General features: G+C 46.8%; 5 protein-coding genes across 5 annotated transcripts; 3 read left to right on the forward strand and 2 right to left on the reverse strand.

The window, feature by feature from the left end:
• Positions 1-209: 209 nt before the first annotated feature.
• EsH8_VII_000347 (serine hydrolase domain-containing protein) lies at positions 210-1,525 on the forward strand (the record flags this gene model as incomplete). Its single annotated transcript, XM_083270480.1, has 3 exons — positions 210-303; positions 409-1,211; positions 1,265-1,525. The coding sequence occupies 3 exons, from the start codon at positions 210-212 to the stop codon at positions 1,523-1,525; spliced, it is 1,158 nt and encodes a 385-aa protein (XP_083128037.1).
• Positions 1,526-8,339: 6,814 nt separating this feature from the next.
• EsH8_VII_000348 (adenylosuccinase ADE13) lies at positions 8,340-10,496 on the reverse strand (the record flags this gene model as incomplete). Its single annotated transcript, XM_083270481.1, has 11 exons — positions 8,340-8,555; positions 8,634-8,738; positions 8,793-8,873; positions 8,935-8,987; positions 9,053-9,086; positions 9,143-9,226; positions 9,275-9,292; positions 9,414-9,838; positions 9,928-10,108; positions 10,177-10,188; positions 10,245-10,496. The coding sequence occupies 11 exons, from the start codon at positions 10,494-10,496 to the stop codon at positions 8,340-8,342; spliced, it is 1,461 nt and encodes a 486-aa protein (XP_083128038.1).
• A 5,033-nt stretch (positions 10,497-15,529) lies between these two features.
• Positions 15,530-16,467, forward strand: EsH8_VII_000349 (uncharacterized protein; the record flags this gene model as incomplete). The annotated part of the gene is made up of 2 exons (XM_083270482.1): positions 15,530-15,810; positions 15,933-16,467. 2 exons carry the CDS (start codon positions 15,530-15,532, stop codon positions 16,465-16,467), a joined length of 816 nt encoding a protein of 271 aa, XP_083128039.1.
• A 1,606-nt stretch (positions 16,468-18,073) lies between these two features.
• Positions 18,074-19,640, reverse strand: EsH8_VII_000350 (uncharacterized protein; the record flags this gene model as incomplete). The annotated part of the gene is made up of 3 exons (XM_083270483.1): positions 18,074-18,077; positions 18,158-19,383; positions 19,455-19,640. The coding sequence occupies 3 exons, from the start codon at positions 19,638-19,640 to the stop codon at positions 18,074-18,076; spliced, it is 1,416 nt and encodes a 471-aa protein (XP_083128040.1).
• A 3,715-nt stretch (positions 19,641-23,355) lies between these two features.
• On the forward strand, positions 23,356-24,657 carry EsH8_VII_000351 (uncharacterized protein; the record flags this gene model as incomplete). Its single annotated transcript, XM_083270484.1, has 3 exons — positions 23,356-23,646; positions 23,857-24,258; positions 24,316-24,657. The coding sequence occupies 3 exons, from the start codon at positions 23,356-23,358 to the stop codon at positions 24,655-24,657; spliced, it is 1,035 nt and encodes a 344-aa protein (XP_083128041.1).
• Between the last annotated feature and the right edge of the window lie 265 nt (positions 24,658-24,922).

The following is a 24,922-nucleotide window of genomic DNA, read 5'->3' on the forward strand; positions in this document are numbered from 1 at the left end:
ATGGAAGCCTGTAACTGTTGTCTCGGATGATGAAGCAGCTGTACGAGGGCGGGAGAGTGATCCGTGGTAATCCGGTTGTGCCGCCAGATGACGCCGCCCGTGTCTAGGCGCTCACAGAAGTTCATAAGTTAGCTGAGGCCATGGTAAATTACGAATATCATTCCATCATCTTTGAGTCGGAACAGGCAAAAGGATTATTGCGAAACAGAATGTCGCAGCCTTTTGAAAATCTTTGCGCTACCGCAACGCGGCCAGATGCTGATGGAGTCACATGTCTTGCGGCATTGGCCCTCGACCGCTCAGGTATGTTCACGACATGCCAACAATATCGCTACCCGGTAGCCCAATGATTGATTACGGCGGAGGTTGGAATTAACAAGCGGTGATTCAAAGGGAAAACCTTAATAGAGACGTACCACGGCCGAACAAGCAGCATCTGCTCCGACAAAATCGATAGCAACAGTGCTTTCTGGATATACTCCGTGAGCAAGGCGATCACGGCCATCGCTGTTTTGCAATGTGTCGAACTTGGTCAGATCAAACTTGATGATGAGGTCTATGATGTTCTCCCGGAACTAAAGGATTTTCAAATCATTAGTTATGATCAGACTGGGAACCTTACTCTTTCTCCCCACAAGGAGAAAATCACGCTCCGTCATCTGATAACCCACACCAGCGGGATTGGCGTCGATATTTTTGACCCACGGTTGCAAGCATGGCGGATATCCCGTGATGAACATCCTCAGGCATTTTCTGGAGACTCGAAGAAGGCATACACCATTCCACTTCTCTTCGAGCCAGGCCAGGGTTGGGCTTATGGTGGAGGTGTTGAATGGGCAGGCATTCTTGTCGAGAGATTAAACAACGTCAAGCTTGGAGAATACATGAAGGCTCACATCTTTGAACCTCTTGGTATGACTAGTACGGTCTTTCACCCCGACAAACATCCGGTTATTCAGAAACGATTAGTACAGACGAGTACGAGGATATCAGATGGGACACCAGTGCCGATGGGTGGTCCGTACCCTGCTGTCACAGAAGATGATAGCGGAGCAATGGGTCTAGTCTCTTCAGTCCCAGATATTGCTAAGCTGACTGCCGATCTGTTGCAAGACACACCAAAGATTCTCAGAAAGGGGTCCGTGGACGAGTTGTTCACGCCACAATTCGATTCTGATTCAGCGCCTGCAGAAATGCTGGCGTACGGTGCAGTAAGTCTTACAAGACACTTTCACAAAATGAGAAGCTGATAAGTTTCTTTAAGGTGATGTTCGGTCGTCTGATTGGGGAACCGTATGACAAGGAGAAGGTCGGACAGGTCCCAGGAGCATACTATATCAAGAAGGATACATCTGTTCTCCCCAGGGGCACATTTTTCATGACCGGGATACCAAATCTGGTGTGGTTCATCAACCGTGAAAAGGGCATTGGCGGTTTATATGCAAGCGCGATCATGCCGCCTGATGACGCAAAAAGCTCGGAGTTGGTGGTGGCATTCTTGAAGGAGGCTTTTAGCAGACAGTAGGATTATTTCCCTACGTTGCCCTAGATAAGTCCGTAGTTAAACTTTGTGAAATAAGAAACTGTTAATTTAAGGGGCAGTATCAAGTCAAGAGCAGCGTAACAGTACTCAATAGGCATTGTTGGATTACTCGGGCAGAATGCGGGCGGGCGGTCAAGCGGCGGGAAACGGCAGCAGCTAGTCCCGGAGATTCTACTTTCTCCGGGCTGCCCACAGCAATATCTTCATCGCTGCTCCCATCGTGAACCTTTGAATTCTCATCTACACACTGGTTTACAGCTTTCTAATACGCTACGCTGATATTCGGCGACCTCTCCATTCCTACGGGTACCCTGTGATACCAACAGGTATATTGAAGAATAAGGACTTGGCTTTTTCAAAGTGTTATAGGCGAATATTCTGTTAGAGGTGAGGTTTATTTTAACTATTTAAAAATAAATACATAACCGTTTTAACTGTCGCCGAAGGTCTGAGAATGGCCTGCACCGGGGATAGTTCAGCCTCTAGTTCATTATCTGTAACAACTACCCCTCACCACTGGTAAGGCACTTATCCCTTGGTGTTTTGAATAATCGGTCAGAACAATAACAGCTATTAAATCAATCTCAAAGCTGTCTTCATTGGGGAATTGTATGACTGGAGCAAGTCGTTAGCTAGGACACTTGTCGCCAATGGCTTGGAGGATGGCTGCAATGCTTGTCTCAGACAACATCATGCCTCCGAGTTATTTGTTGCTGCAAACTTTGTCGTTATATGTCAGACAATAAAGGTAATTTGATCAAATTGGAAAGCGAGTACTTGACAATACCCTGAGCTTAATGAAAGCGCGGAATAGATGTATAAGTGTCCCATGTTTGTTTAATTTGTGTTGCAAGCTCGCCGTACATTGCTTACCAGAAGGGATGAGCAAGATTGCCCCGTTTCAGGCTGATCAGTTAACTATGATATTTCAAATGTGATACAAAGAGATTTCAATTTACATTGCAGAAGTGAGCCAAAGTCATGTGACCTGATTTGATTTGTCCGTACATTGTCAGCAACCGTTGGTACAAAATTCCCCACAACCAGCGAGTGCCTTCTCCGTCTAACCCGAATTTCATATCGTTGTCTCTGCGAGTGTCAAGTGTTTATAAAGTAAAAAAGATACCGAAGAGACGCGAATCTATCTCGTAATTACTCGCAGCATTTAACTTTGATGGTTTTCTTTGTCCCGGAATCCCTCGACTTCAGCGCCTTCTTTTCTTCGTCGTAAGTGCTAGCAGTATACATATTATCCATGTTAAGAACTTGGGCGCTGCAGAATTAAGTTAATAGGATTATCACACGCCTGAGTTGGCGATACAAATGGGTTCGTTGCATTTGTATGGCACTCATGATCCATAGGGTCCAAAACCAGTATGGTTTTATCAGCGGTGATGGCCTCTTGCCAAAAGTCCTTTAGCTTTCATAACCAGACCACATGTGCATAAAAGCTTCTCATGGAAGAACTTCTCATTGAAATTATTTACTTAAATCTATAAAAATGATATCTCTTCTCACAACGATAGCCTGTTTGAAGCGGCCACAACGTATCCGCCGCTTTTTCCTATTGGACATAATCACGTTTCGAGTAGTAACATGAAAACAAACTTCAACCCAACTGCCCCGCCCGGTACAGTGCCTTAAACCGTCGACATTACTTAACGAAAATAATTGGAGTGTCAGCAGCCAAAAACCCGAGGTAGGTCAATAAGCTTTGAGGATGATGACATACTGAAACGTGAGTCGTCATGCTGATGAGAAGGTGATGCGCTACCCCTCATTCCGAAGACGTTGGCGCGCTGAATATCAGGCCTATCGCAGAGCATTTAAACGACTTCCAATGTGATGAACGAATCGGAAGTGTTGGCGATGAACCTTTTCTCCGGGTTGTTCGGGCGAGGGTCACGAGGTCTATTTTATCTTTTGCTGATTACCAGGTAACATAAGAACATACTACCCCTCACTTCTCCAGCAGGGAACGCTAAAATATTTCTTTCCATCCTCCAGATAAAATTACCATTGAAATAGCTACCATTGTCAACTTACTATATCAGCCCTAAAATTGACGGAGGACCTAAGCCAAACAGATTAAATGGCACCTAAAGCGGGAGAAAAGGCCAAGGCAAAGTTCCAGGCCATAATCGACGATCCTCGAAGAAATGACTCAACTTGTGTGTAACAATCTGATATCTTTATTTCAATCATAATAGGCATTGACTATAATGTCATAAGACTTCAAGAACAGAGTCATGACGACGACGACCCCCTCCGGTGGTTCCAAGCTTACCAATGTAGTCACCCGACGGGAGAGCTCAAGCAGCCAGGACTCGGCTCACCAGCAGCATCATATAAGGAGCATGATAAAAAGTTGGATGTCTCGTCCGGCATATTGATGTTTAGCCGGGTCAAAAACGTGCTATGGGGGGCATCGTATTGTAAATTGGGGTTGGAACTGCAACCCTGAGACATAATATCACACGGCCGCTACCTAGAGTCTCTGGGCTATATCAAAGTAACCCATATTCTTAAATTGGTCAAAAGATCAAGGATGGGACAAGAATGGGAGCTCAAGCCCTAATGGCAGGATATCGTCCTGAAGGCTGTGCACTGATATCTCTAAAGCTAGCTAAATATAATTTCTCGCCTTTGGATTCATAATCAGGTATCATCTTCCCCCCGACAGAATAAGTCTTGAAAGCCATACCTAGTGAGATGCCACATGTTCAAGAGTTTACAAAACTCGATACGCTCTAAACCAGTTTCATTTTGATATCTACCAGTGCTAGACATGGAGAATGATGCTTTCAGGAAAAGCGTATAATAATGCCGGCTAGGCAACTCGGAGTGTTCAGCTTAGTTTCATATCAACAAGTAGAACACAAGATAATGAACCGATTCATTAATTTATTGTATAAATCTTGTTTGACGGTAAGTCGAAAATATACAGTACTTGTGAATGATATAGTGCTCAGGAAAGAAATACGGAATGCACCCAGAATAAATCAGGGTCTAACTGGATACGATTTGAATTGCACTATAAAGTTAGCGGCTAAAATATTGTTCCAAGAAAACCTCCCCATGAAAAGGTGCCCGCAAGTCAATTCGATAAGAGTATATTTGCTAAAGATACTTGGAGGGTTCGTAGGAGAGCAGAACAGCTCGTTGATTCGCCCACCTTTATGTACTCGGCAGTCACAGCAAGACGATTTGTCCGATCCTAGCTCATTTTGAAGGTTATAATTTCGCCACGGTTCATATGCATAAAATTGTCTCCAATTTAGGCGGGATTTTATGGACAACATGCCACAACGACGCTATTCTGACTCCCTAGATCTTGGATCCACGTTGTTGTTGAGATTGTCACCAAAAAAACATGTTGACCGCCTTTGCGGCAAAAGATGTAGAGAAAGGGAAAATCAAAGCCTTCGGCATGGGGAAAGAAGAAACCCAGGCATGAACTGGAATCATATTGAAGTTGTGTAGAAAGTTGGAAAGGACATCGGACGGGATCTCAAAAACTTCTTGCCGGAATGTTGATATGACTTCTGCGTTGAACTTGATAAAGATTTACATTCTGGCCTCCGAGTTCGAGGTCGATCAATTCATCATGGAGATTTGAGATTGCGGAGCAAGCATTGCACCCGGTGGAGGTGTGATTGAAAAGCCAGCACATCGGCCAAGATCAACTTGGAACCGGTAAACCCCTGTTAGTTCTTGGCAATGAGACGTCGCAAAGCTCATTTGACAGGGAAAGGTCCTGTTGGTCGGCTCTAACCGCCTGTTTTCTGCAAACAATTTCGTGATAATGCGACAATGTGGCACAAGGCCACGTCAGTTGCTTAATCACAATGTGCATCCAACAGTCAAGAATCATTTCCGAGACGATGGATCCAACGGAATTCGACCAAGAGAACCGAGAAAGATGTTTGATAGTTTTTTGTCATACGCAGACGTTCGGATCCTGGTCACGTCCGGTTCAACTCGTAGCCCTTGGGTCATAGCATGTCCTTTTCTCCAGTGAATCAATTGAGAGCCACCCCCACGCCGAGACCGACATGGACCTGCCTAAACGATCGAATCGGGTGAGCCAAAATTTGGCCTATCTTTCTTGGCTGCTCTTGAGAATTTGTATTATATATGATCCCACATGGGTCTCACCTCTCTAATCACTTCCTTACCCTCCTGCACGAGGACTGCCGTTCCCATATGCCGTAGGATTCACTTGAAAGCTACTCCATCGGGTACCGTCTTTTCCATCGCACCATTTTGCACGTCAGAATATCATAATGGATGAGTCAGTTCGAGCCCCTGACTTTCCTGAGCCAGGCAGTCACCAACCAGATGAACGATTTCCCCTCCTGCGTTCCCAAGTGGATGCTTCCTCCACAGAAGAAACGCACCCCACACACAACCCCCGCAAAACCCTCCTGTACATCGCCCTCCTGCTTTTCCTGATTGCTCTTCTGGAAGGAGCAGATCTTCTTCAAGGCATTCCGCTCAACCAAGTTTTCGAAGACATCATCTGCCGCAATTTCCACGCAAAGTCGATACCTGCAGACCAAGCATCATGTGGTGATAATAAGGCAGTACAGGCAGAGCTTACTTTCTTGAAAGGCTGGGACGGCACAATCAGCCTGATACCAGGTAAATTCTCTTTTCCGTAATTGGCCCCTTTTGCCTCAACGACTAAGCACGCTAACGAAAGTTGTACCTAGGTCTCTTGACAGCCGTGCCGTACGGGTTGGCGGCGGATAAGTATGGTCACAAGTTGGTTCTTTGCCTCTGCATCTTGGGCCTTTGTTTTAACGCCGCGTTTACCCTTGCCGTTTGTATGCTCACTCTGTGTTGATCGTTGATTTGATGACTGACTAATACGTTGTCAGGTTGGTGGTCTGAAGTGTTCCCCATACGCCTGATCTGGCTTTCGTCTGTGTTCACCCTCATTGGAGGCGGGGCCCCAGTATTATCCGCGATGATCTTCTCCATGATGTCTAACTTGTCCTCAGACACATATCGGTGAGTTTGAACAGTACAACTTCTCACCTTAGAACAATTCTGATTCTTCATTGCCTTAGATCCACGGTGTTCCTCTGCCTCGGCGCAGTCACTTTGATTGCCGAGCTCTTCATGAGTTCCATGGCAGCATGGCTTATGCAAATTGACCCGTGGCTTCCGATTTGGATTGGGTTCAGCGGGTCTTGTTGTTGCCTTTTTATCCCTTTGTTTCTCCCGGAGACGCAGCCAAAACCACAGAGCCAATCGCCAACAGACCCTGGAGGTGATGACGGGCTTTCCGACACCTCTATTGAAGCAGCGAAAAAGACAGCCTGGACTCAAACAAAAGAGGGCGTCTCAGAGTTCAAGACAGCTGTAGCTTTCTTCATACAGGGAAACAAACATATACTGATGCTTCTGCTCACGTTCCTTACGACAACACTAGGAAAACACTCCCATGACATCCTGCTTCAATTCGCAAGGAAGAAGTATGGCTGGTCTTGGTCACAGGTATGCCTGGCCTCAATCGATATTTGAGTCAAGAATCACGACGAATCTAACATTAAAGAAAGGCCGGTTACCTTATTACCTTGAAGGCACTTGTAGTTCTTTTACTTCTCATCGTCATACTGCCTTCAGTAAGCTATGTGATGACTTCGGTCCTGTCTACTTCAGCGAGATCCAAAGACTTTTGGATGGCTCGGGCTAGCTGTGCCTTCCTGGCCCTTGGTGCATTGGTTACAGGCTTCTCAAGTCAAGTGACCACAATGATTATAGGTAGGTTAAGACTCGATTGGAACGCTATATGGCTTACACTGCTTAGGCCTTATTTTATACTGCATGGGATCAGCCTACAACCTGATTCTTCGGAGTCTCCTTGCGTCCCTGGTGGAACCCGACCACAGAGCTTCACTTTTCAACTGTGTTGGAATGCTCGAAAGTATTGGTTCTCTGGTATCAGGACCATTGCTTGTTGTTTCTTTTCAGGCTGGCCTGCGGCTCGACGGTGTCTGGATTGGACTGCCTTTCATTGCCGCAGGGGCTTTGTTTGTCTCCGCGTTCGTCATATTATGTACTGTCAGATTACCGTGATGAGATTTTCGAGAGATGTCATCTTTATGGTTGTTATTTAGAGAGACTCTCCCTAACGTGGAAATAATTTTGATAAGTGAGACTTCTTTTACTGGCAAAACATTCGGACAAATCCAGCATTCTAAGGAAGCAACCCAATACGTTGTACACGGTTCAAATAACATAGTAGTGGCACTATGCCCTAATCTCGTGCCAACAATTTAATGCAGGAGTTTCGTTGACGTTTACGTTAACATGGAAACTGGCTATTGCCTTGTTACGTGTTAAACAAGTCTGCTGCTTGCGTGCGTATATCCATCGCCGAAGATATTTTTGAAGAAGTATACAGAGGTGTATTAGTGCTGGTGGGTAATCGGTGACGTCTGATCAAGCTCAATATGTTCTGATAAGACTTGAAATACTTATGGATGGCTAAGAAAAACAGGATGGTTGCTGTATTCATTTTGCACACTCTTGTCTTGGAAACCGACGATGGGTGGGTATCCCATTGAGTGCTGATTAACGTCATTTTGTAAGGTGCGGAGAGGCCATTCAGATTCACTTCCAAGACAGTTTCAGTTTCTTTCAATAGAAAAGTTTAAAGGCGAGAGAATTTAGAGATATACTGGAGAATATCAAAACGTCATCAACCAACACTCAATGGGATAGGGACAGGGTGGCAAGGGGCTTGGCGATTTCTTATTATTCCACTTTATTGCGCATAACGCAACTAGACGTTGAGCTCCGCAGTGCTAGAGCCCTTAATGTACTCCGAATAAGGAGCCAGTGCCTTCTCAATAGGGCCCCCATGGCCACAATACTTCTCAACAATCTCCACGCTACGACCGATATACAGTTCTGCTTTGAGCATACCATCAAGATCATTCCAGATTGGCTTGAAAAAGTCGTTGCTCTTAATCCGTGATACCAGGTCATTCGGTTTACCCTATGATATTCAGTAACTCAGTCGACGACAGAGGCGGGAATGCAGTTGGGTAGGAAGCCATCTGGCGGGTCAGCTCACCTCATTCTTCACGACGCTTCCTGCTTCATTCGAAAGAAGGCGAATCTGCTCGTGAGCCTCTTGCCTCGACGCCCCTTGAGCGCAAAGCTTCATCAGAATGGACTCCTATGGCGTTATAAGTCAGCAAAAATGCTCCGGGATAGGGTAGAGTTCTGGTACCGTTATCATAAAGGGCAATTCCGACTGAACATGAGCTGCAACGCGCTTAGGATAGACGACCAGGCCACTAGATACATTGTCCTAGAAAAGGGAAAAGTGACATTAGCAGAGCTTTTGGTGGTATCTCGACGGTTCATCTCACAAGGCCTATGCATATAGCGTCTGCGAGAAGCATCATCTCAGGTATGTCGATTCCTGGCCTCGTTGTTAGACTTTATTACCCCTAATGCAAAGAATTGCGTGTGTAGGACTTCACTTACTGCGAACAGCACTGTCATCCAGAGTCCGCTCACACTGGCAACTGGTTAACCAAATCCAAGGTAATAGTCTATGAGCATTGTGCCACTTACCCACTGGTCTGCGTGAGTGTTGGCGAACGTGGCCGGCTTAGACAATAGCTCACGCGCCAAACTGTACACTCTCTCGGAGCGCATCTACAATAGTCAGAGGGGCCACATAGGCAGGAGTTATTAGACACTTACTGGGTTGCGCTTGTATGCCTGTAATTATTAAGAAGTCAGCATCGGTGAGATGGAATTGCTGCATCGAGCTCGTTATGTGCAATTTGTTGTGTTGGAGTATGATATGGGTGGCGGGGATGCTATTTTCTAGAGTACTTACCATGGCCGAAGATCCAATCTGTGAAGATTCAAAGGGCTCTTCAATTTCCTTCCAGTGCGCAAGATGACGGATATCCCCCGTAATTTTCTGCGCTGAAGAACCAAGACCCGCAACAGCGTTGGCAATGATTAGGTCAACCTTACGTGTGTAGGTCTGGGTGGACACATCGTAGCAGGCCGGAAACCCGAACTTTTCGCAGAGAAGCTCATTCAGCTTGTCGCACTTGCTCGAGTCTCCCTGAAAAATTTCCAGAAAGGAAGCCTGTGTGCCGGTTGTGCCTTGGGCGCCACGGAACTTAAGTTCATTGCGGACTTGCTCGATGCTGTGGAGGTCGAGCATGAGATCTTGCGCCCACTGAGCCGCTCGCTTTCCGACGGTGATCAGCTGAGCTGCCTGGAGGTGCGTGTATGCGAGAGTGGGCTCAGCTGAGTAACAGTTAGTAGGAGTCAATCTATGCGACACGATCATAGAAAACATAGAGGACGGTAGAAATGAATGATTTCAAGAGACCTACCCTTCCACTTGATCGCAAAATGGGCAAGGTTGGAGATAACCTTAGCCACCTTCTTGATCAACAGATCTAGAGCATCCCGCATAAGAATCAACTCAGCGTTGTCAGTGACGAAACAACTTGTTGCGCCATAATGAATCACACCGGCGGCGGCCGGGGCGGCAACGCCGAACGCGTGAACGTGCTACTATGGAATAAGCGGGAGCTAAGAGAAGTGATGAAGCAACTATAAGTAACTGGCGAGAGGCTTACCGCCATGACATCCTACAAAATAGCTCATCAGTAACCGAACAATCTCCGCATGACGTGGGATTGCCTACATGTCTTCGACGCTTCTCCTCAACACGAGCAATCTCAAAGTCCTCATCTGTGACCTCAAGGTGGGCCCTCATCTGTTCCAATGCCTCAGGCGTGATTGTGTCAATTCCAAGTTCTCTCTCGCTCTCAGCGAGGCCGAGCCACAACTTGCGCCAGGTCGAATGGCGAGATCGCTGGCTAAAGAGCTTGGACATTTCCGCGCTGCAATAGCGGCTCGTCAAGGATGTTTGGTAAGCATCGTACTGGGAGGCCATTTTGACTTCTTGGTGAGCGCACAAAAAGCTCAGGTGTTGTGGCAGTAGTAGGATTAATTGAAGAAAAAATTTGTATGCATACAATTTTTTCTTGCATCTGCACAAATATTTTGTTAGAGATTCCCTCCTTTTGTGCGGTGAGGTGTGGCAGAAAGGTGGATCCAGGGGGGTGCTATGGATTTAAAATGTCCGTCACGCGATTGGGTTAAATCTCGCAACAGGTATTAATTCACCCTAAACACAAATTATCAACTCCTAGACCGCAAAGCTCCATACGAGTAAGTTTTCACCTTTGTGTCCTGTTTCTTTTTGGGCCAGGGCGCTTTGTAAGTTGGCCTTTGCTCTTGCGCTTCCCCGTTCAATGTACCTTCCTTGACTAGCGTGACTAAGCAGGATATTTCCCCCCAGCATCTGCGACGATCAGCCAGGACTCCCCTGTCCTACCAGCACCGCTTATGACTGGACGACCCAAGAAAACCACCTCGCGAGAGATGCAGCATCTCTGAAAACGTGCTAGACAGCGGCAAAGAACCGTGGAAGAATGGGCACTTCGAGCCTAGAGCCCGCTCTTAAACCATTACGCTAAATAAATGCCCTTGTTGATGGATCATTTGTCAGGGATCCATATTTGCCCGCATGTCCCTAGAAGTTTCAGCCAATCAAAGCAGTGAGTCGATCCCCAGCACCAATGTATGCCCGACTAACTTTCCCCCCAGCTCAGCACTACCAACAGCTTGCGTCACATCATGACTCTATTTTGCGATATAGGAGTCTTCATTCATCGACTCTTGCGAATCTCACGAGATATGCTTTTGGTGCTGTGCGCTCTTATGATCGCTTAATGATTGGTATTGACTGGCTCAAGCTCCTTATTGCTAACGCTGCACCCGAGTCGCAGGAGCGAGTGTGTCGGATCCTTTACCATGCGAGCATACAGCCTCTTGGCATGCAGTACGCTCTTGGACAAAAGACGTGGACGACCGACCTCTTTGGCTTATTCCCTCGACTCAATATCTACAATCTGAATTCGCTCAGCACCAAGAAAACTTATGGCTGAGGAATTGTGTTCAGCGCCAGAAAATTGTGCGCCTGCAGACCTGACGACTCCGAAAGCACAACCAATGATCCACAAAAGCCGGGGGAAGGTAAACAATTGCAGAACCACGACCAGAAGACAAAGCCACAAGCTTCGAGTTCAAGTGATAAGCGAAAAAAAAAGAAACAGGTTGAATGGTTTCAGCGAGCAGGTGTGCGAACGCTGTGGCTAACTGTTGCGGCGCCAATGCGACATAGACTCACACAAGAAGGCATGTCCGGGAGGTGCAATAACTGTCGGACAAACAACATGGTTTGCCACCGGAAGCCCCAAACCCTTTTCACCTGTCGCAGTTGCAAAGAAAAAGGGCTAAAGTGCCAGGGTGGATCACACTCTCATCTGGTCGCCAAAAAGTCGACGCCATGCTCAAAATGTGGCGTGTCCTACGGGGCCAACTTGGCGCGTCACAAAAGGTGTGCTCTGGTCGGTGCTCGAACTGTCAAAGATCCGGTGTCCCCTGTTGAGGATATCCGTCCAAGAAGTCAGTCACAGGTTGTAAAACCTGTGGAGAGAACGGAATTCTTTGCGATTGTCAATTTGAGGATGCAGAACCAGCAAAGACGTCTGAAACCCCTACTATCTGTCCGTGGTGTGGACAAGCTTCACAATCCCCACTTCTCAAAAGGAAGAACATGACTTCCCACATTAGTTTGTGCCGTGGGAAGTGCAGCAGATGTGACGAAGGAGGTATACCTTGTGAACGTTCTCATAACCAAGACGTGTGCAAAGCCTGCAGCGAGAGTGGCATGGGAGAAACGTGCTTATCCACCTTTACTAGGCCCGAAGCTATGCCGCATGCCTCTGGGCTCACAAACGTCTTTGATGGATGTGGTGTGGGATTTATTGCTTCGTATATCTTGCAGCATAAGCGCAACGTATGCAGGGGGAAATGCGCGAGATGTGCACAGCTTGGTCTTGCGTGTCTCAGCTTTTCTGGGCTAGCAAATGCAAAAAGAAAGTCATGCAGAGCCTGCTGGTTAGCCAAGGCAAATTGTACATGGCCCGCTACAGCTAAATAGATATTAATAAACGCTCTCCTCGATGATGAGGGCTAACTTAAGACATCGCAGTTGGCAACGCCCTGAGAGCACAACCACAACACGGCTTTATTGAGTCCATGGTAAACCATGAATAGCTTGGCTATATCAATATCAGAGCTAGTTGTCAGACAGGTTCACCAGCCATGGAGCATGAAAATAGAGTGTGATAGACCACTCCCCCAGCATATTCTGTTGTCATTTCCCAAAGTTTGACTTTACTTACGAGTTTTGAAGAAGCTATGAGTAATGATAGTTGAGATGCTTACGGCACGGTCGGTTAAAGACAAGTGGAGGTGGGGGAAGGAACTGCAAAACTAGTACATTCAGTTAGGATACCACGGTGGCTGAATTGATGAATTCGATGTGCACTTTATCTAAATATCTCAAGTGTCACTTGGAAATCCCGCCAACTAATGCAATGACAGTTCTCGGGGTTGTGGCATACCTGAGTCCCTCCGTAATATCTTTTTTACATTTCTAGTCGGGTTGGTCCTTGATACTGTTGGAGTACCCAACCAGAATACGGGTATCCTGTGATACCAGTAGATACATCTCCCTTGGATTCTCCCCAAAACGCTTCCTCAATGCAAACCTTTCTCGAGCGCAGAATATCAGACAATCCTAAATTTCAGTTAGGCAAAATGGGACAGGCTTCAGCGTCAACCAGATGATAGCTCGATGGACCATGCAGCTCAAGTATCGGGAAAGATTTTCAGGTCATCTAATTGCCCTAATAAATCTATGGTACATCAAGAAACATGTTTCAGATTTGTCTTCGGGATAACAAGCCAAAATCTTCTACCACCTATACTATTGGAAGTGTTTTGGGGAGATGTAAGGTGACTCTGAAGGAGTCGCGGTGCACAGGTAAACACCACAACATCCCTCAAAGCAGAACATGAGTTTCTGATCAGGGGCGCCTACGACTATAAGCCTTACCCTGACCAGACAGAAAACTCCCTATCTATCATGTTCACTTGCTCCAGCGGATGCAGATGGGTCTGATCGAACTTTCCTGGCCTTGATCAGGGCAGCGTTCTCGTGACGAGCGTTGGATCTAAGTGTTGGAAGTCGTCCCTAATCAAGCTGGGTTGTCGGCGGGCTGATCAAGTGTCCTCACTGAGCGTCTTGACGGTGATATCTGGGGTCTGATTCTTGTGTTGAAAAGTCCATGTTCTATTTTCTCTAAGCATAAGCTTCGATCAGGCTTATATCTGCCCTCGCACGGGCTCTAACCTGGATGACATAAGAAAATAAAGAAAATCTACCCCTGATCTGGGTGGGCACCTAGATCCCCACCCCATTCCACTATCATGCTTAGAACGCAAGAAGGCACAATCTTAAGGAGGTTAAGGTTTTCAAGATCATCATAAAAGAGTGAGGCCTCCTCTGTTTCGTTGAGCCTCATAGTACGTTGTAAGAACTTAATATCAACGGCCGTATCCCTGAATTGACCCGAAATCTTTCTCATCTTGTTGGTATCACAGGATACCCGTACGGGTGGCAATTGAAGCGCAAGCAAAAGTTCAAAACTGGTACTGTATTCTCTGGTGTGCGTGTGTATAAGAAAGTATGTAGGCTGGCAGCAGCAGCAGTAGTGAAGATATTGCTGTTGGCAGCCCGGAGGTTGGATCTCCGGGTTCTACTGCCGCGGCTAGCTGCTGCTGCTGGCCGGCTCCCTATATTCTGGCTGAGCAATCCAACACATCTCCATATGAGAGCATCAAAATAGTAATTGTTGAGAATTTCAAGTTTTTTAATACACAGAGTGAACTAAACAACGATTTTAATTGTAGCATAGAAAGGATTTATCAAGACCACGACTTTTTGCAGAAGGTGGAATGTTGGAATATATACCACAAATGCTGGATTACCCAGCCAGAATACGGGCAGGCGGTTAATGGCGGGACGCGGCAGCAGCGGACCCTGGAGATTCTAGCCTACGGCGATATCTTCAACGCTGCTCATACTGCTGCTTTTCCCCCTACTTTTGCTTCTACAGACCAGAACCAGCTTACCGAATACTATTGTGATTTTCATCTAGCTACTACACATACGGGTATCCCTGTGATCATTATAATTTTTGTCGTTAGACTAACAACAAATTAAAATCATCTCCTTTTTGATTACATCACACTCTTGCAGTAATTGCCGAGTTCTCATGCTTGGTTCCTTGGCAATTTCCCCCGGGGTATGTGTGTATTGTTTAGGTACGTATAGAATGAGCGCAAGAAAGACGGCAGAGGTTTGACTTGGCGATTGCTGTCAACGGTGAGTTGCTACCTCGTGGTTACAGTCTAGTAGCACATGTGCCTGGTACTTATTCTGAAGGTAGGCGCATCACACTGACACAGTAGATATGAGATGTGGGATGTGTCATGTTAATGTGAAATGCACAGCCCCAAACCCACAAGTGAATAGCAATGAGAACGACCTGCATTATCACCTTGCTCCCCCTGGCGGCTCACTATTCCTTGCCTAGCATAAAGCGGCGATTATTGTGGCCGTACCTGATCGCGCGAGTGGCAGGGCCCTTTCTCCCTCAGCCAGCTACCCCAGTCTGAACCCTAGGAATAGTGAGCTATTACGGTGCCCTGAATCATGGGAACATGAGTAAACGTGGCCCTCATTTGGGAGCCACTACGAAAAGTATATCATCTTAGGTCCGATAAGCTGTACCCACCTAAATCCTACCTTCCTGTGTGACTCGCGCATATATTAAAGTAATTACTCTGTACAAAGAGATAACGTACCACCATGTCCCATGCTGGCAAAGTCACTCGGCACTTCTAGAAAACTTTCCTATATCAGGTTTCAACACCCCACGGGCTTGGTTTTCTGTATTGAAAACTTCGTCACCTATGTGCACCAAATATTAGTAGACCACCCAAAACAAAATGGCTGCCCACGATACAATAGTCGCAGATATTCCTTACGTCAAACGAAATGACGATGGAAAAATACCGAATCATGCGCAAATGTTCTCCCATGAGGACGCATTTCTCGAAGTGCAGCAAGCAAAGGTCCATAACGTTCGGGCAACAGATCAGAACTTTTCAATTTCTACGACTGGATTCCAATATGCGCGGCTGGCCGGGCCTCCAGACATCGACTATTTGGACGAAGAGCAAGTGAGAAAAACGTACTTCCCAGAACTTGAAAAGTTGCTCAAAGAACAGTAAGTTCTTCCAATATTCCCCTTGAAGAAGATTCACGTGGCTTCTAGCGATTTGGATCTGCACATGTACGTATTATGAGTCAGTGTTATAAAATACTGACGAGTTTGGCTTCGCCTGGTAGGCTTGGTGCGTCTGAAGTAAAGGCTTTTCATCATGTGGTGCGGAATGTGACCTACGAGGACGGGATGGCCTACACTCGCAAGCATCGATGTCCGGCCCGAAGACCGCACGTCGACGTGACCAGCAAATTCGCGCCCATTTTGATGAGCTGGGACTGTCCAGATATGCATGCAGATGTGCACAATAATGGGAAGCACTGGCAAATGGTAAACGCATGGAGGCCGCTGAAAACGGTGCGCAAGAATCCGGTGACCGTGGCCAATACGGCGTCAATGGCTTGGGAGGACTACTTGACCGTCCCACAGCCCGAGGTCGGGCCTGGTGTGGAGGGATACTGGCTACAAAAGCCGCAAGATGCTGACAGGCATCATGATTGGTGGTATATGGCGGATCAAACACCCGAGGAGGTTTTGCTCTTTCTGCAGCACGACTCTAAGGGCGCTCAAGTGGTGGCCCATACTTCCTTTAGCCTGCCGGGACCAGTACCAAAGGAGGCAAGAGAGAGCATAGAGGTCAGATTATTCGTTATTTATTGATGACGACGCAGTTTAAAGTAGGAACAGCACCATAAGTCCTGCTAACTGAACTGGCCCATACAGTAACTTATGCCTGCTCGTAGCAATACATGTCGTTGTTGGTAACCCAGCTCATTGTCTACATGCACCTCGAGTAACACTATGAGAATATTCATTCCTTAGATATTTTAATTAATTTCCGACATTATTTACTGGCACGAAGATTGATCCTTTATGCCTTTATTATAGGCTAATTGTTGTGTGGTTCGACTAAAGAAGTTGTTGTATATCATTTTAGGTTATTAACTTACCGAAACCTTCTTGTCTCCAGTATATGAAACCCTTGTGGTTCCTCTTATGTATAGCAAATTTTGAATATCTCTTGATGGAAAACTCATGCTGCCTCGAAAGCAGGTATATTCAGTGAGCAAAGAGAGCACAACCAAGCGAGGAATCATCTAATTTCCCGTCTGGTAAAAGAGCCCATGAAGAGCCATTAGTTGCTAGATCATTTCACTGGGTAGGACTCTTTCAGGACATCTATTAAATTCATAGCATTTTCATGTCTACTAGGGAGATAAGTGTATTCATTTATAGAGGGGTTCTCAGGATGTTTTTTCCGCCTTTGAATTGTGTTCTTCCAATTGAAGAAACGCAGTGAGCGTGAAGAATCTTTGAGGTGAATATATAGGACCAAGTTGGTCGGTGATGATGGCCATTTCAGCTCTTCCAGCCGTGCCGAGCTATGTGTTGTCCTGACATCTCCGCATCCAACATACCTTGTTCTTGAACCACTGTTGCATCTGCTCCATAAGTGCAACTGACGGAGAGATGTGTAAATAGTCAAAGGGTAATAGTATTTTGTTACTATAAGTTTAGAATTCTACCTTTTAGAAGGAAAAAACAAAAGAAAGTTGGTGTTTGCTTTTTGGACATTGATCATTTTCCCTTTCCCGTGACCCAAGACAACCATGAAGGCCTTGTCAACAAGGCATTCCTGGTTTTTCCAACAAAAGAAATAGTTTGATGCAATAAGTGAATGTATCCAAATGCAATTCTCAATGTAAACCTCCAAAATTCGGCAACCCAAAATCTCATTCGATGAAACAGAGAGCCTGATATATCTGCCTCTAGCCTGGAAACCTTTCTGTTGAGAATGCTGATTTGCATCTTTCTCATCAGATTTGTCTTTTGTTTGTTCTCAACCTCGGCCCTATACCGATCGGTAACTCTTTGACTAGCGGCCTGGCTCTTCAACAGTTTCTTGACCTCCGCTCGATGTCGTTCGGTTTCCTTCTGACTTGCTGCCTGGTTGTTCAACAACCTCTTGATCTCAGCTTGATGCTGCTTAGCATTCTTCTGGCTGGCTGCCTGGTCGTTTAACAATCTCTTGACCTCAGCTCGATGTCGCTCAGTTTCCTTCTGACTTGCTGCCTGGTTGCTCAATAGTCTCTTGACCTCAGCTCGGTGTCGTTCAGTTTCCTTCTGACCTGCGGCTTGGATGCTTAACAATCTTTTAATCTCCGCTTTATGTTGCTGTGTCTCTTTCTGGAGAGTCTCTTGTTCGTCCAGCAATCTCTTGATCTCAGCTTGGTGTTGTTCAGTGACCTTCTGGCTGGCCACTTGGCTAGCTGCCTGGTTAGCTGCTTGCTCTTCCAGTATTTTTCCAATCTCAGCTCGGTGCTGCTCTGTTTCCTTTTGACTAGCTGACTTCTCATCAGTCAATCTGTTGACCTCCTCTTGGTGTTGCTCAGTTTCATTCTGGCTTTCTGTCTGGTTGTTCACAAGTCTCTGGACCTCAGCTCGGTGCCACTCGGTTTCCTTCTGAAGACTCGCCTGGTCTTCCAATAACTTCTTGCCCTCAGCTCGGTGGTGCTCTGTTTCCTTCTGGAGAGCTACTTGTTTTTCCAACAATATCTTCGTCTCAGCTTGGTGTTGCTCAATCATCATCTGGCTGGCTGCTTGGCTAGCTGCCTGCTCTTCCAGTAGTCTTTTGACCTCAGCTTGGTACTGGTCTGTTTTCTTCTGACCAGCCGCCTGATCATGCATCAATTTGCCAACCTCAGCCTGGTGTTTCTTTCTTTCATCCTGGAGAGTTGCTGTCTGGTCGTCTAGTAATTTCTTGATCTCAGCTTGGTGTTGCTCAATCATCATCTGGCTGGCTTCTTGGCTAGTTGCCTGCTCCTCAAGTAGTCTCTTGATCTCAGCTCGGCACTGCTTTGTTTGCATCTGGATAGCTGCCTGCTCATCCATTAACCTGTCGATTTCAGTTTGGTGTTGTTCAGAAATCATTTGGCTAGTTGCTCTGCTAGCTGCCTGGTCGTCCAGTAATATCTTGACCTCAGCTCGATGCTGCTCGGTTTCCTTCCGAATCGTTTCTGCCTGGTCGTCTAGTAATCTCTTGATCTCCGTTTGGTGTTGCTCAGCAATCGTCCGGCTAGCTGCTTGGGCAGCTGCCTTATCTTCCAGTAATCTCTTGATCTCATCTCGGTTTTGCTCGATTTCCTTTTGGGTAGCTTCCTGATCGTCCAGTAATCTCTTAACCTCAGCTCGGTGCTGCTCAGCAATCACCCGGCTAGCTGCTTGGCTAGCTGCCTGGTCTTCAAGTAGTTTTTTGACCTCAGCTCGATGCTGCTCTGTTTCCCTCTGGCCAGCTGCCTGCTCATGCATCAATCTGTCAACCTCGGCTTGATGTTGCTCAGTTTCATTCTGGAGAGTCGTTGCATGATCGTCTAGTAATTTCTTGACCTCAGCTTGGCGTTCCTCGGATTCTTTCTGGCTCTCTGCCCGGCAGTCCAGTAATCGTTTGACCTTGGCACGGTATTGCTCGGTTTCCTTCTGACTAACTGCGAAATCTTTCTGGAGCCTCTTGTACTGAACCTCGACATCATTCAAATCGGTCTTGAGTTTGCTGTTCTGTCTTCCGATGGTATCATTCTGGGCTAACAAGTCCCCCTTGTCGTCAATGGTTCTTGCTAGTTCTGAACGTATGTCTTTCTCCCTCTCACTGAGATTCCTGACTTTGTTTTCCATCTCGGCTTTGTAGCTTGAGAGATAGGCTTGGAGATGCTGCGCGTTGTTCGTTTCTTCCCGAAGACGCGCTCGGAGATCTTGTTGTTCGGCTCGGTGCGTTTCCACCAGGTTGTTGTGCCGCAACGATGATTCGTGAAGTTTCTTTTCCAGGTTCCGGCCATGCTCCCTCGAGATTCTCAAACTCTGCTCGGTTGTAGATTGTTCTCCTTGGATCCTCAAAAATTCGTCTTCCTTTTCCTTCAATGCCCTTTTTGTCTGTTCAAGAGTGGACGAATTAAGTCTGCACGAAAGCAAGTGTCGCCGAAGTGGTTCGGACAAGCGGACAGTGGTTTGGGGCTCGTTGAGTAGTTGAAAGCATGTGCTGAGGTCCCTAATTTGAGCTTCTTGAAGAAACCGATGCGAGTTATGACTGCCTTCCCGCACGACGGCAGCAGCGGCTGCAGCATTGGCTATATTCTCTGCGGCCTTCTTCACCACTGCTTGCCAACGGAGCACAGTGTCCTCCTCTTGCCCCGCGTGCCATTCTTGACACAGGCAAAGTCGAGCGAGGCTGCGCAGATCTTGTTCGATGATGTTTTTGGGTTGTCGTTTTCCTACTTGATCAAGCATCGATATGATCCTCAGCGCCCTGTCGGGATTGATCACACGGCGGCACCGAGCACGGCCTCGAGTCATGGCCTGGCCCACGCATTGGATCCCGTCGTAATCTCCGTAGCTGATGATCTGAAGGAGGTTTTCCGGATCCCAGTACTTTGAAGCCATGTTGGATATCGATAGATAAGCATGAGCTCGAGGTAAATGAAACGCAATACGTGGAGCTGGTGTTGATGGAACAGCGAGTGATTCTGTCTCGAGAGATAATCAATTGATTTATTAATGCCAGAAAATATTAATGCTCTCGCTCAACGCTTGAAAGAAGGCGAAGAGGAATTTTGTCATATTTTGTGTACCTCGAAAGTAGACTGGCGAGTTGGTTTGTGCTGGGCTGTGTGTGCCGCAGTTGCGCAGTTGGCATGGGAAGTGAAACCTGTGCCCCTGCTTCGTTCAACTGCGAGACCACATTAACCAGTTCAGGGGTTGGCAGCAAAACTCATCGTTTATTCATTCCTTAGTTAACGAATGATATCCTGCTCTCGCTGTGATAAAATAATAATATTTTCAAGTTCACTACCCCAGCTCACCCTCTTCAGAAAAGGGGCTTGCCTCACCCTGCTCACCTGGGGCGTTTTGTTAGGGCGGTGGGTGAGACAGCCGCACCAGAATGAAGTAACGATGTAGCGGCGGTACAGTTAAGTGACTAACGCTCTTTAATTATTGAGCTGGAGTTTCTGGGTTCAGGCCCGCTGAATGAGCAAGCGAGGACTCTGCCTCTTGTGTCCTGTGCCGCAGTGGTGCGTCCCCCCCTGACCTGAAGTTGTTTTTGATATCCTGCCCATCTGCAAAGCCACCTCCTTCGCCATTCCTCTTACTGTCTCACATGTCCTCTCTCCCTACGTTCTTATCCACTTCAATTTCTTATACGCCACCAATAACAGTCATGAGAAATCGAAATGACGCCGCGCCAATCCGCCTCTCCCTTGTTACACTTTACGATCTGCCGGCTCTTGTGGAGATCCACACTGCAACATTCAAAATCGACCAGTTCTCAAATTTGACGCTTTTCAATTGTGCGAGAACGCCCACCAGATCCTCGTGTATGATTTAATTCGGACTTGGACGTCAGATCCAGCCATCAAGCTCATCCAAGCGGATGACATCCACGGATAGGTAGTTGGCTGTACCTTTTGGATAATCAAAGCGTAGGAAAGCGCCAGGCTGAGGGATGCCAAGGACAATGGTCCGGGAAGCACGGAAGTAATTCAAGTGAAATATGAAGGTCGAAATGGAACTGAGACAATCCTATCTTCGAAGGCAAAATCGGGCCATAAACAGGTCACACCGCAGAACCCCGCTCGAGTCCCCAGCGAACTGATGCAGAAGGTTGTGGTTTGGTGGGAGGACAAATATTTGAAGGGTAGGAGGTGCATTATACTGCTGGCTCTGGCTACGGACCCACCTCATTAAAGCCGAGGAATCGGAAACAAATTGCTGCAATGGGGATTGACAAGATTGGATCCGAGAATCTCCCGTGTTGGATTCATGCCTTGCCGTCTGGCCACAGTCTGTACGAGAGGGCCGGATGTCGAGAGGTAGAAAGAAGTGATCTTGATGAATGGGTACCGGGTGGAAATATAAATTGCATTCACCAAGGGAGGAGACGACAGATACATAGGTATATGCTTAGGCCGGTGAAAGCTTGTAATTAACTACACGCGGGCCATGGTATTTTTATACCTTCAAAACCAGGTTGGTGAAGCCTTGGCTGAGGTATGTTGACAATAATATGACATCAAAGCTGGCGAATTCAACATTTTCTTTTGTAAATTTAAATTTAAATTTAAATTGCAGAGTGGCTTGGGTTTAGTTGCCGTGAAATGCCGTCGCTGGACGTATGGAAGATCTTGAACTGATAATCACATCAAATCTGGTTGTATTTGGTCCAAATGGTTTGCGTCTTACGGACGAAGACGTACAACTGAATTAACTCAATGGATGGGATTATCGAGCGTTATTCATTGTCTGAGAAGTGAAAAACAGTCAATCCTAAATCCTGCCGTCTCGAAATGGGTATATGAAGCATCATGAATGCCCTTTTTTATTCGTTGTCACACAGGATTCAATCTTCCTGAAATCTTTGATCCCATTTCAAATAAGGTGGCACTTTGTGTTTGTCCAGAGTTTCTCAGGGTCTGGCTAGTTTTCTTGTGACCTCGCAGTACGTTTTGACCAAAGGATGTTCACGGCCGTGTGGGTCGCCACAAATTCTCAAACCTCTACAATACTCCGAACGATGCAATTTGCGGTGCGGTCTATTGACTACACAAACGTCAAACATGACAGGTAGGACCTGATTCCACATTTATGAATGTTGGTAGTAGGGAGCTTTGCAAAAAGATACCATAGGGGAATCTGACAGTCACCGCTCACCTCTTTCCTCGCATTGGGCTTCCAACTGGGATGCGACACAATCAAGAAACACAAGACGTCTGTGGCTAAAGCTTTCAGCGATAAACCAATCCTAGTCATCATACTGCATATCCTACTGGTGGTTAAACATAATTGACTTGCAAACGAGCAAATGAACCCAAGTTTTGACATATTTGTCATAATTTGAACACTGCCAATTCTATTGGTGCTGGGAAAGTTGTAGTCATACGAATGTGAGAAGTCTGGGCGACATACCACCCCTGCGAGAAGACTGTGTGTGTTCGGAACCCGAGGACAAGTCTAAACGGTAACAAAGGCGGCTTTCTAGGAGCCTTATATATTCTAAAGGACTTCGAATGACGTGATCAACGGGCTGCCGGCGGGAGGAAGTATACGCGCATTGCTCGGCTTCTCTGCCCTCAGTTCATCTGTTCTCCCTCCCATCCGCAATCGCCAAGACCATCCTTCCTTAAACCTTATCCGTAACCCCTGCCAAGAAATCAATCACTCAGACCCGGCGTTTGCTTACTCCAACTCTTCACGTGGGCTAGCGTGAATTTCCACTTCCATGGCAATTTTCATCTAATTACGAGCCTTTTTGATTAATAGGTGGAAATTCCGTGGTAGCGTCAAGGGTCACCCCAACCCCGCACGGAAAACGACTCGGCGGCCAGCTTGGCGTGTGGCTAGGGTTACATTTCCGACCATGGCTTCGGAGGAGTTATTAAAGATGCGTACTCACCAACATGAAATTCGTTTTTCTTGGAGTTATCTAGCTCTTCGTTGTTGAGGATAGCACGACTCACTATGTTAAATTTTGGCAAGCTCTCCACAGCCTGGCTTTTCGCCATGGTGTCTGTCAAGCCGGCGACCTCAACCTTGCTCTATGTTGCTTCGCATGCAGGAACCGTCACGACTCTCGATCTGCAGACTTCAGAATCCGGAGCAACTCTGGAAGCCATCTCTTCCACGACTGAGTGTGCTGCCAACCCTTCATGGCTCACTATCGACCAGTCAAAGTCTCTCCTTTACTGCGCAGATAGAGGACTCACCAACCCCAATGGAACGCTCGTCTCTTTCCAAAAGACCGAGAACGGAACGCTTCTGCCGCTCGGAAAACTCCCAACAATCAAGGGCGCTGTCAGTTCCGTTGTGTATGGCAAAAACGGTGGAGGCATTGCGCTCGCTTCTTAGTAGGTGCTATTCCTGCCGCTGAAGCCCTTCCCGTGACTATAGAGAGCACAAATTGAAAACTTGGCATGTGAGCAAAATCGCTGACTTCCTTCTAGCCCAGCATCATCTTTCGAGGTCTTTTCTGTGGAAGACCCGACTGACATCAAACGACTGCAGTCATGGACATACACTCTGAGCCAGCCCGGGCCGAAGCCGGCGCAGAATGCCCCACACCCCCATGAAGCCATCTTGGACCCCACGGGGAAGTATGTTTTAGTGCCGGATCTCGGGGCCGATCTTTTGAGGGTTTTTTTCATTGATCAAGAGTCCTACAACCTGACGCCAGTTGCTCCTCTCGTCGTGGCATCCGGCAGTGGTCCCCGACACGCGAGATTCCTCGCCACTCAAGAGAAGACATTTATCTTTGTCTTGGCTGAACTTGGCAACATAATCACCACTTATGAGGTCAAGTACAACTGCAACAACACGTTGAGTTTCGAAGAGGTGTTCGTTGTCGGTACTCACGGACCAGACAATACTGTGCCGGCAGGAGCGGCTGCAGCTGAGATCCACGTCTCCGTAAGTCATCAAAATATCTAACACCTAGTTGGATCACCAACTAACCTGATAAAACAGCCCGATTCCAAGTACCTTCTCGTTTCGTCACGAAATGTTAGCCTGTTCAATATCCCCAACTTTGACACTAGCAACAGCACGCAGATCCGGTCCGACGCTTTGATTACATTCGCAATTGATCAACAGACCGGCCACTTGGATTTCACTCAAATCTTCCCATCAGGTGGAATGATTCCTCGTCAATTCTCTATCAACAAAGCTGGCACTCAAGTTGCTGTTGGGCTTCAGCAAGACGGCCGTGCCGTCATCATTGATCGCGACGTGAACACTGGTCTTCTCAAGAATTTCATTGCAAACATCTCGATTCCTGGCGAGGTTGTTTGTGTAATCTATGACGAATGAGAATTTAGAAAGCTTTATCAGGAGGCAAACTCCGAATAAAATGATTGAGACAATCGCAAAATTATTGGCATGAATACATGGGACACCCGGGCGGGCCAATACTTTTGTTAACCAACTGCCCAGTTCATTCAGTACATACAATTATCATACACAATCAATAATTTCAACGTTGTCTCTGTTCAATGATAAGAGCACAGAATAATCAACTCTGACGAAGCCATATCTCCATATGCATCTTTATTCCATTACTTCATCATCTACAAAT

The sequence above is a fragment of the Colletotrichum jinshuiense genome, chromosome 7 (genome assembly GCF_051148585.1).
Source record: "Colletotrichum jinshuiense chromosome 7, complete sequence".
NCBI lineage: Eukaryota > Fungi > Ascomycota > Sordariomycetes > Glomerellales > Glomerellaceae > Colletotrichum > Colletotrichum jinshuiense.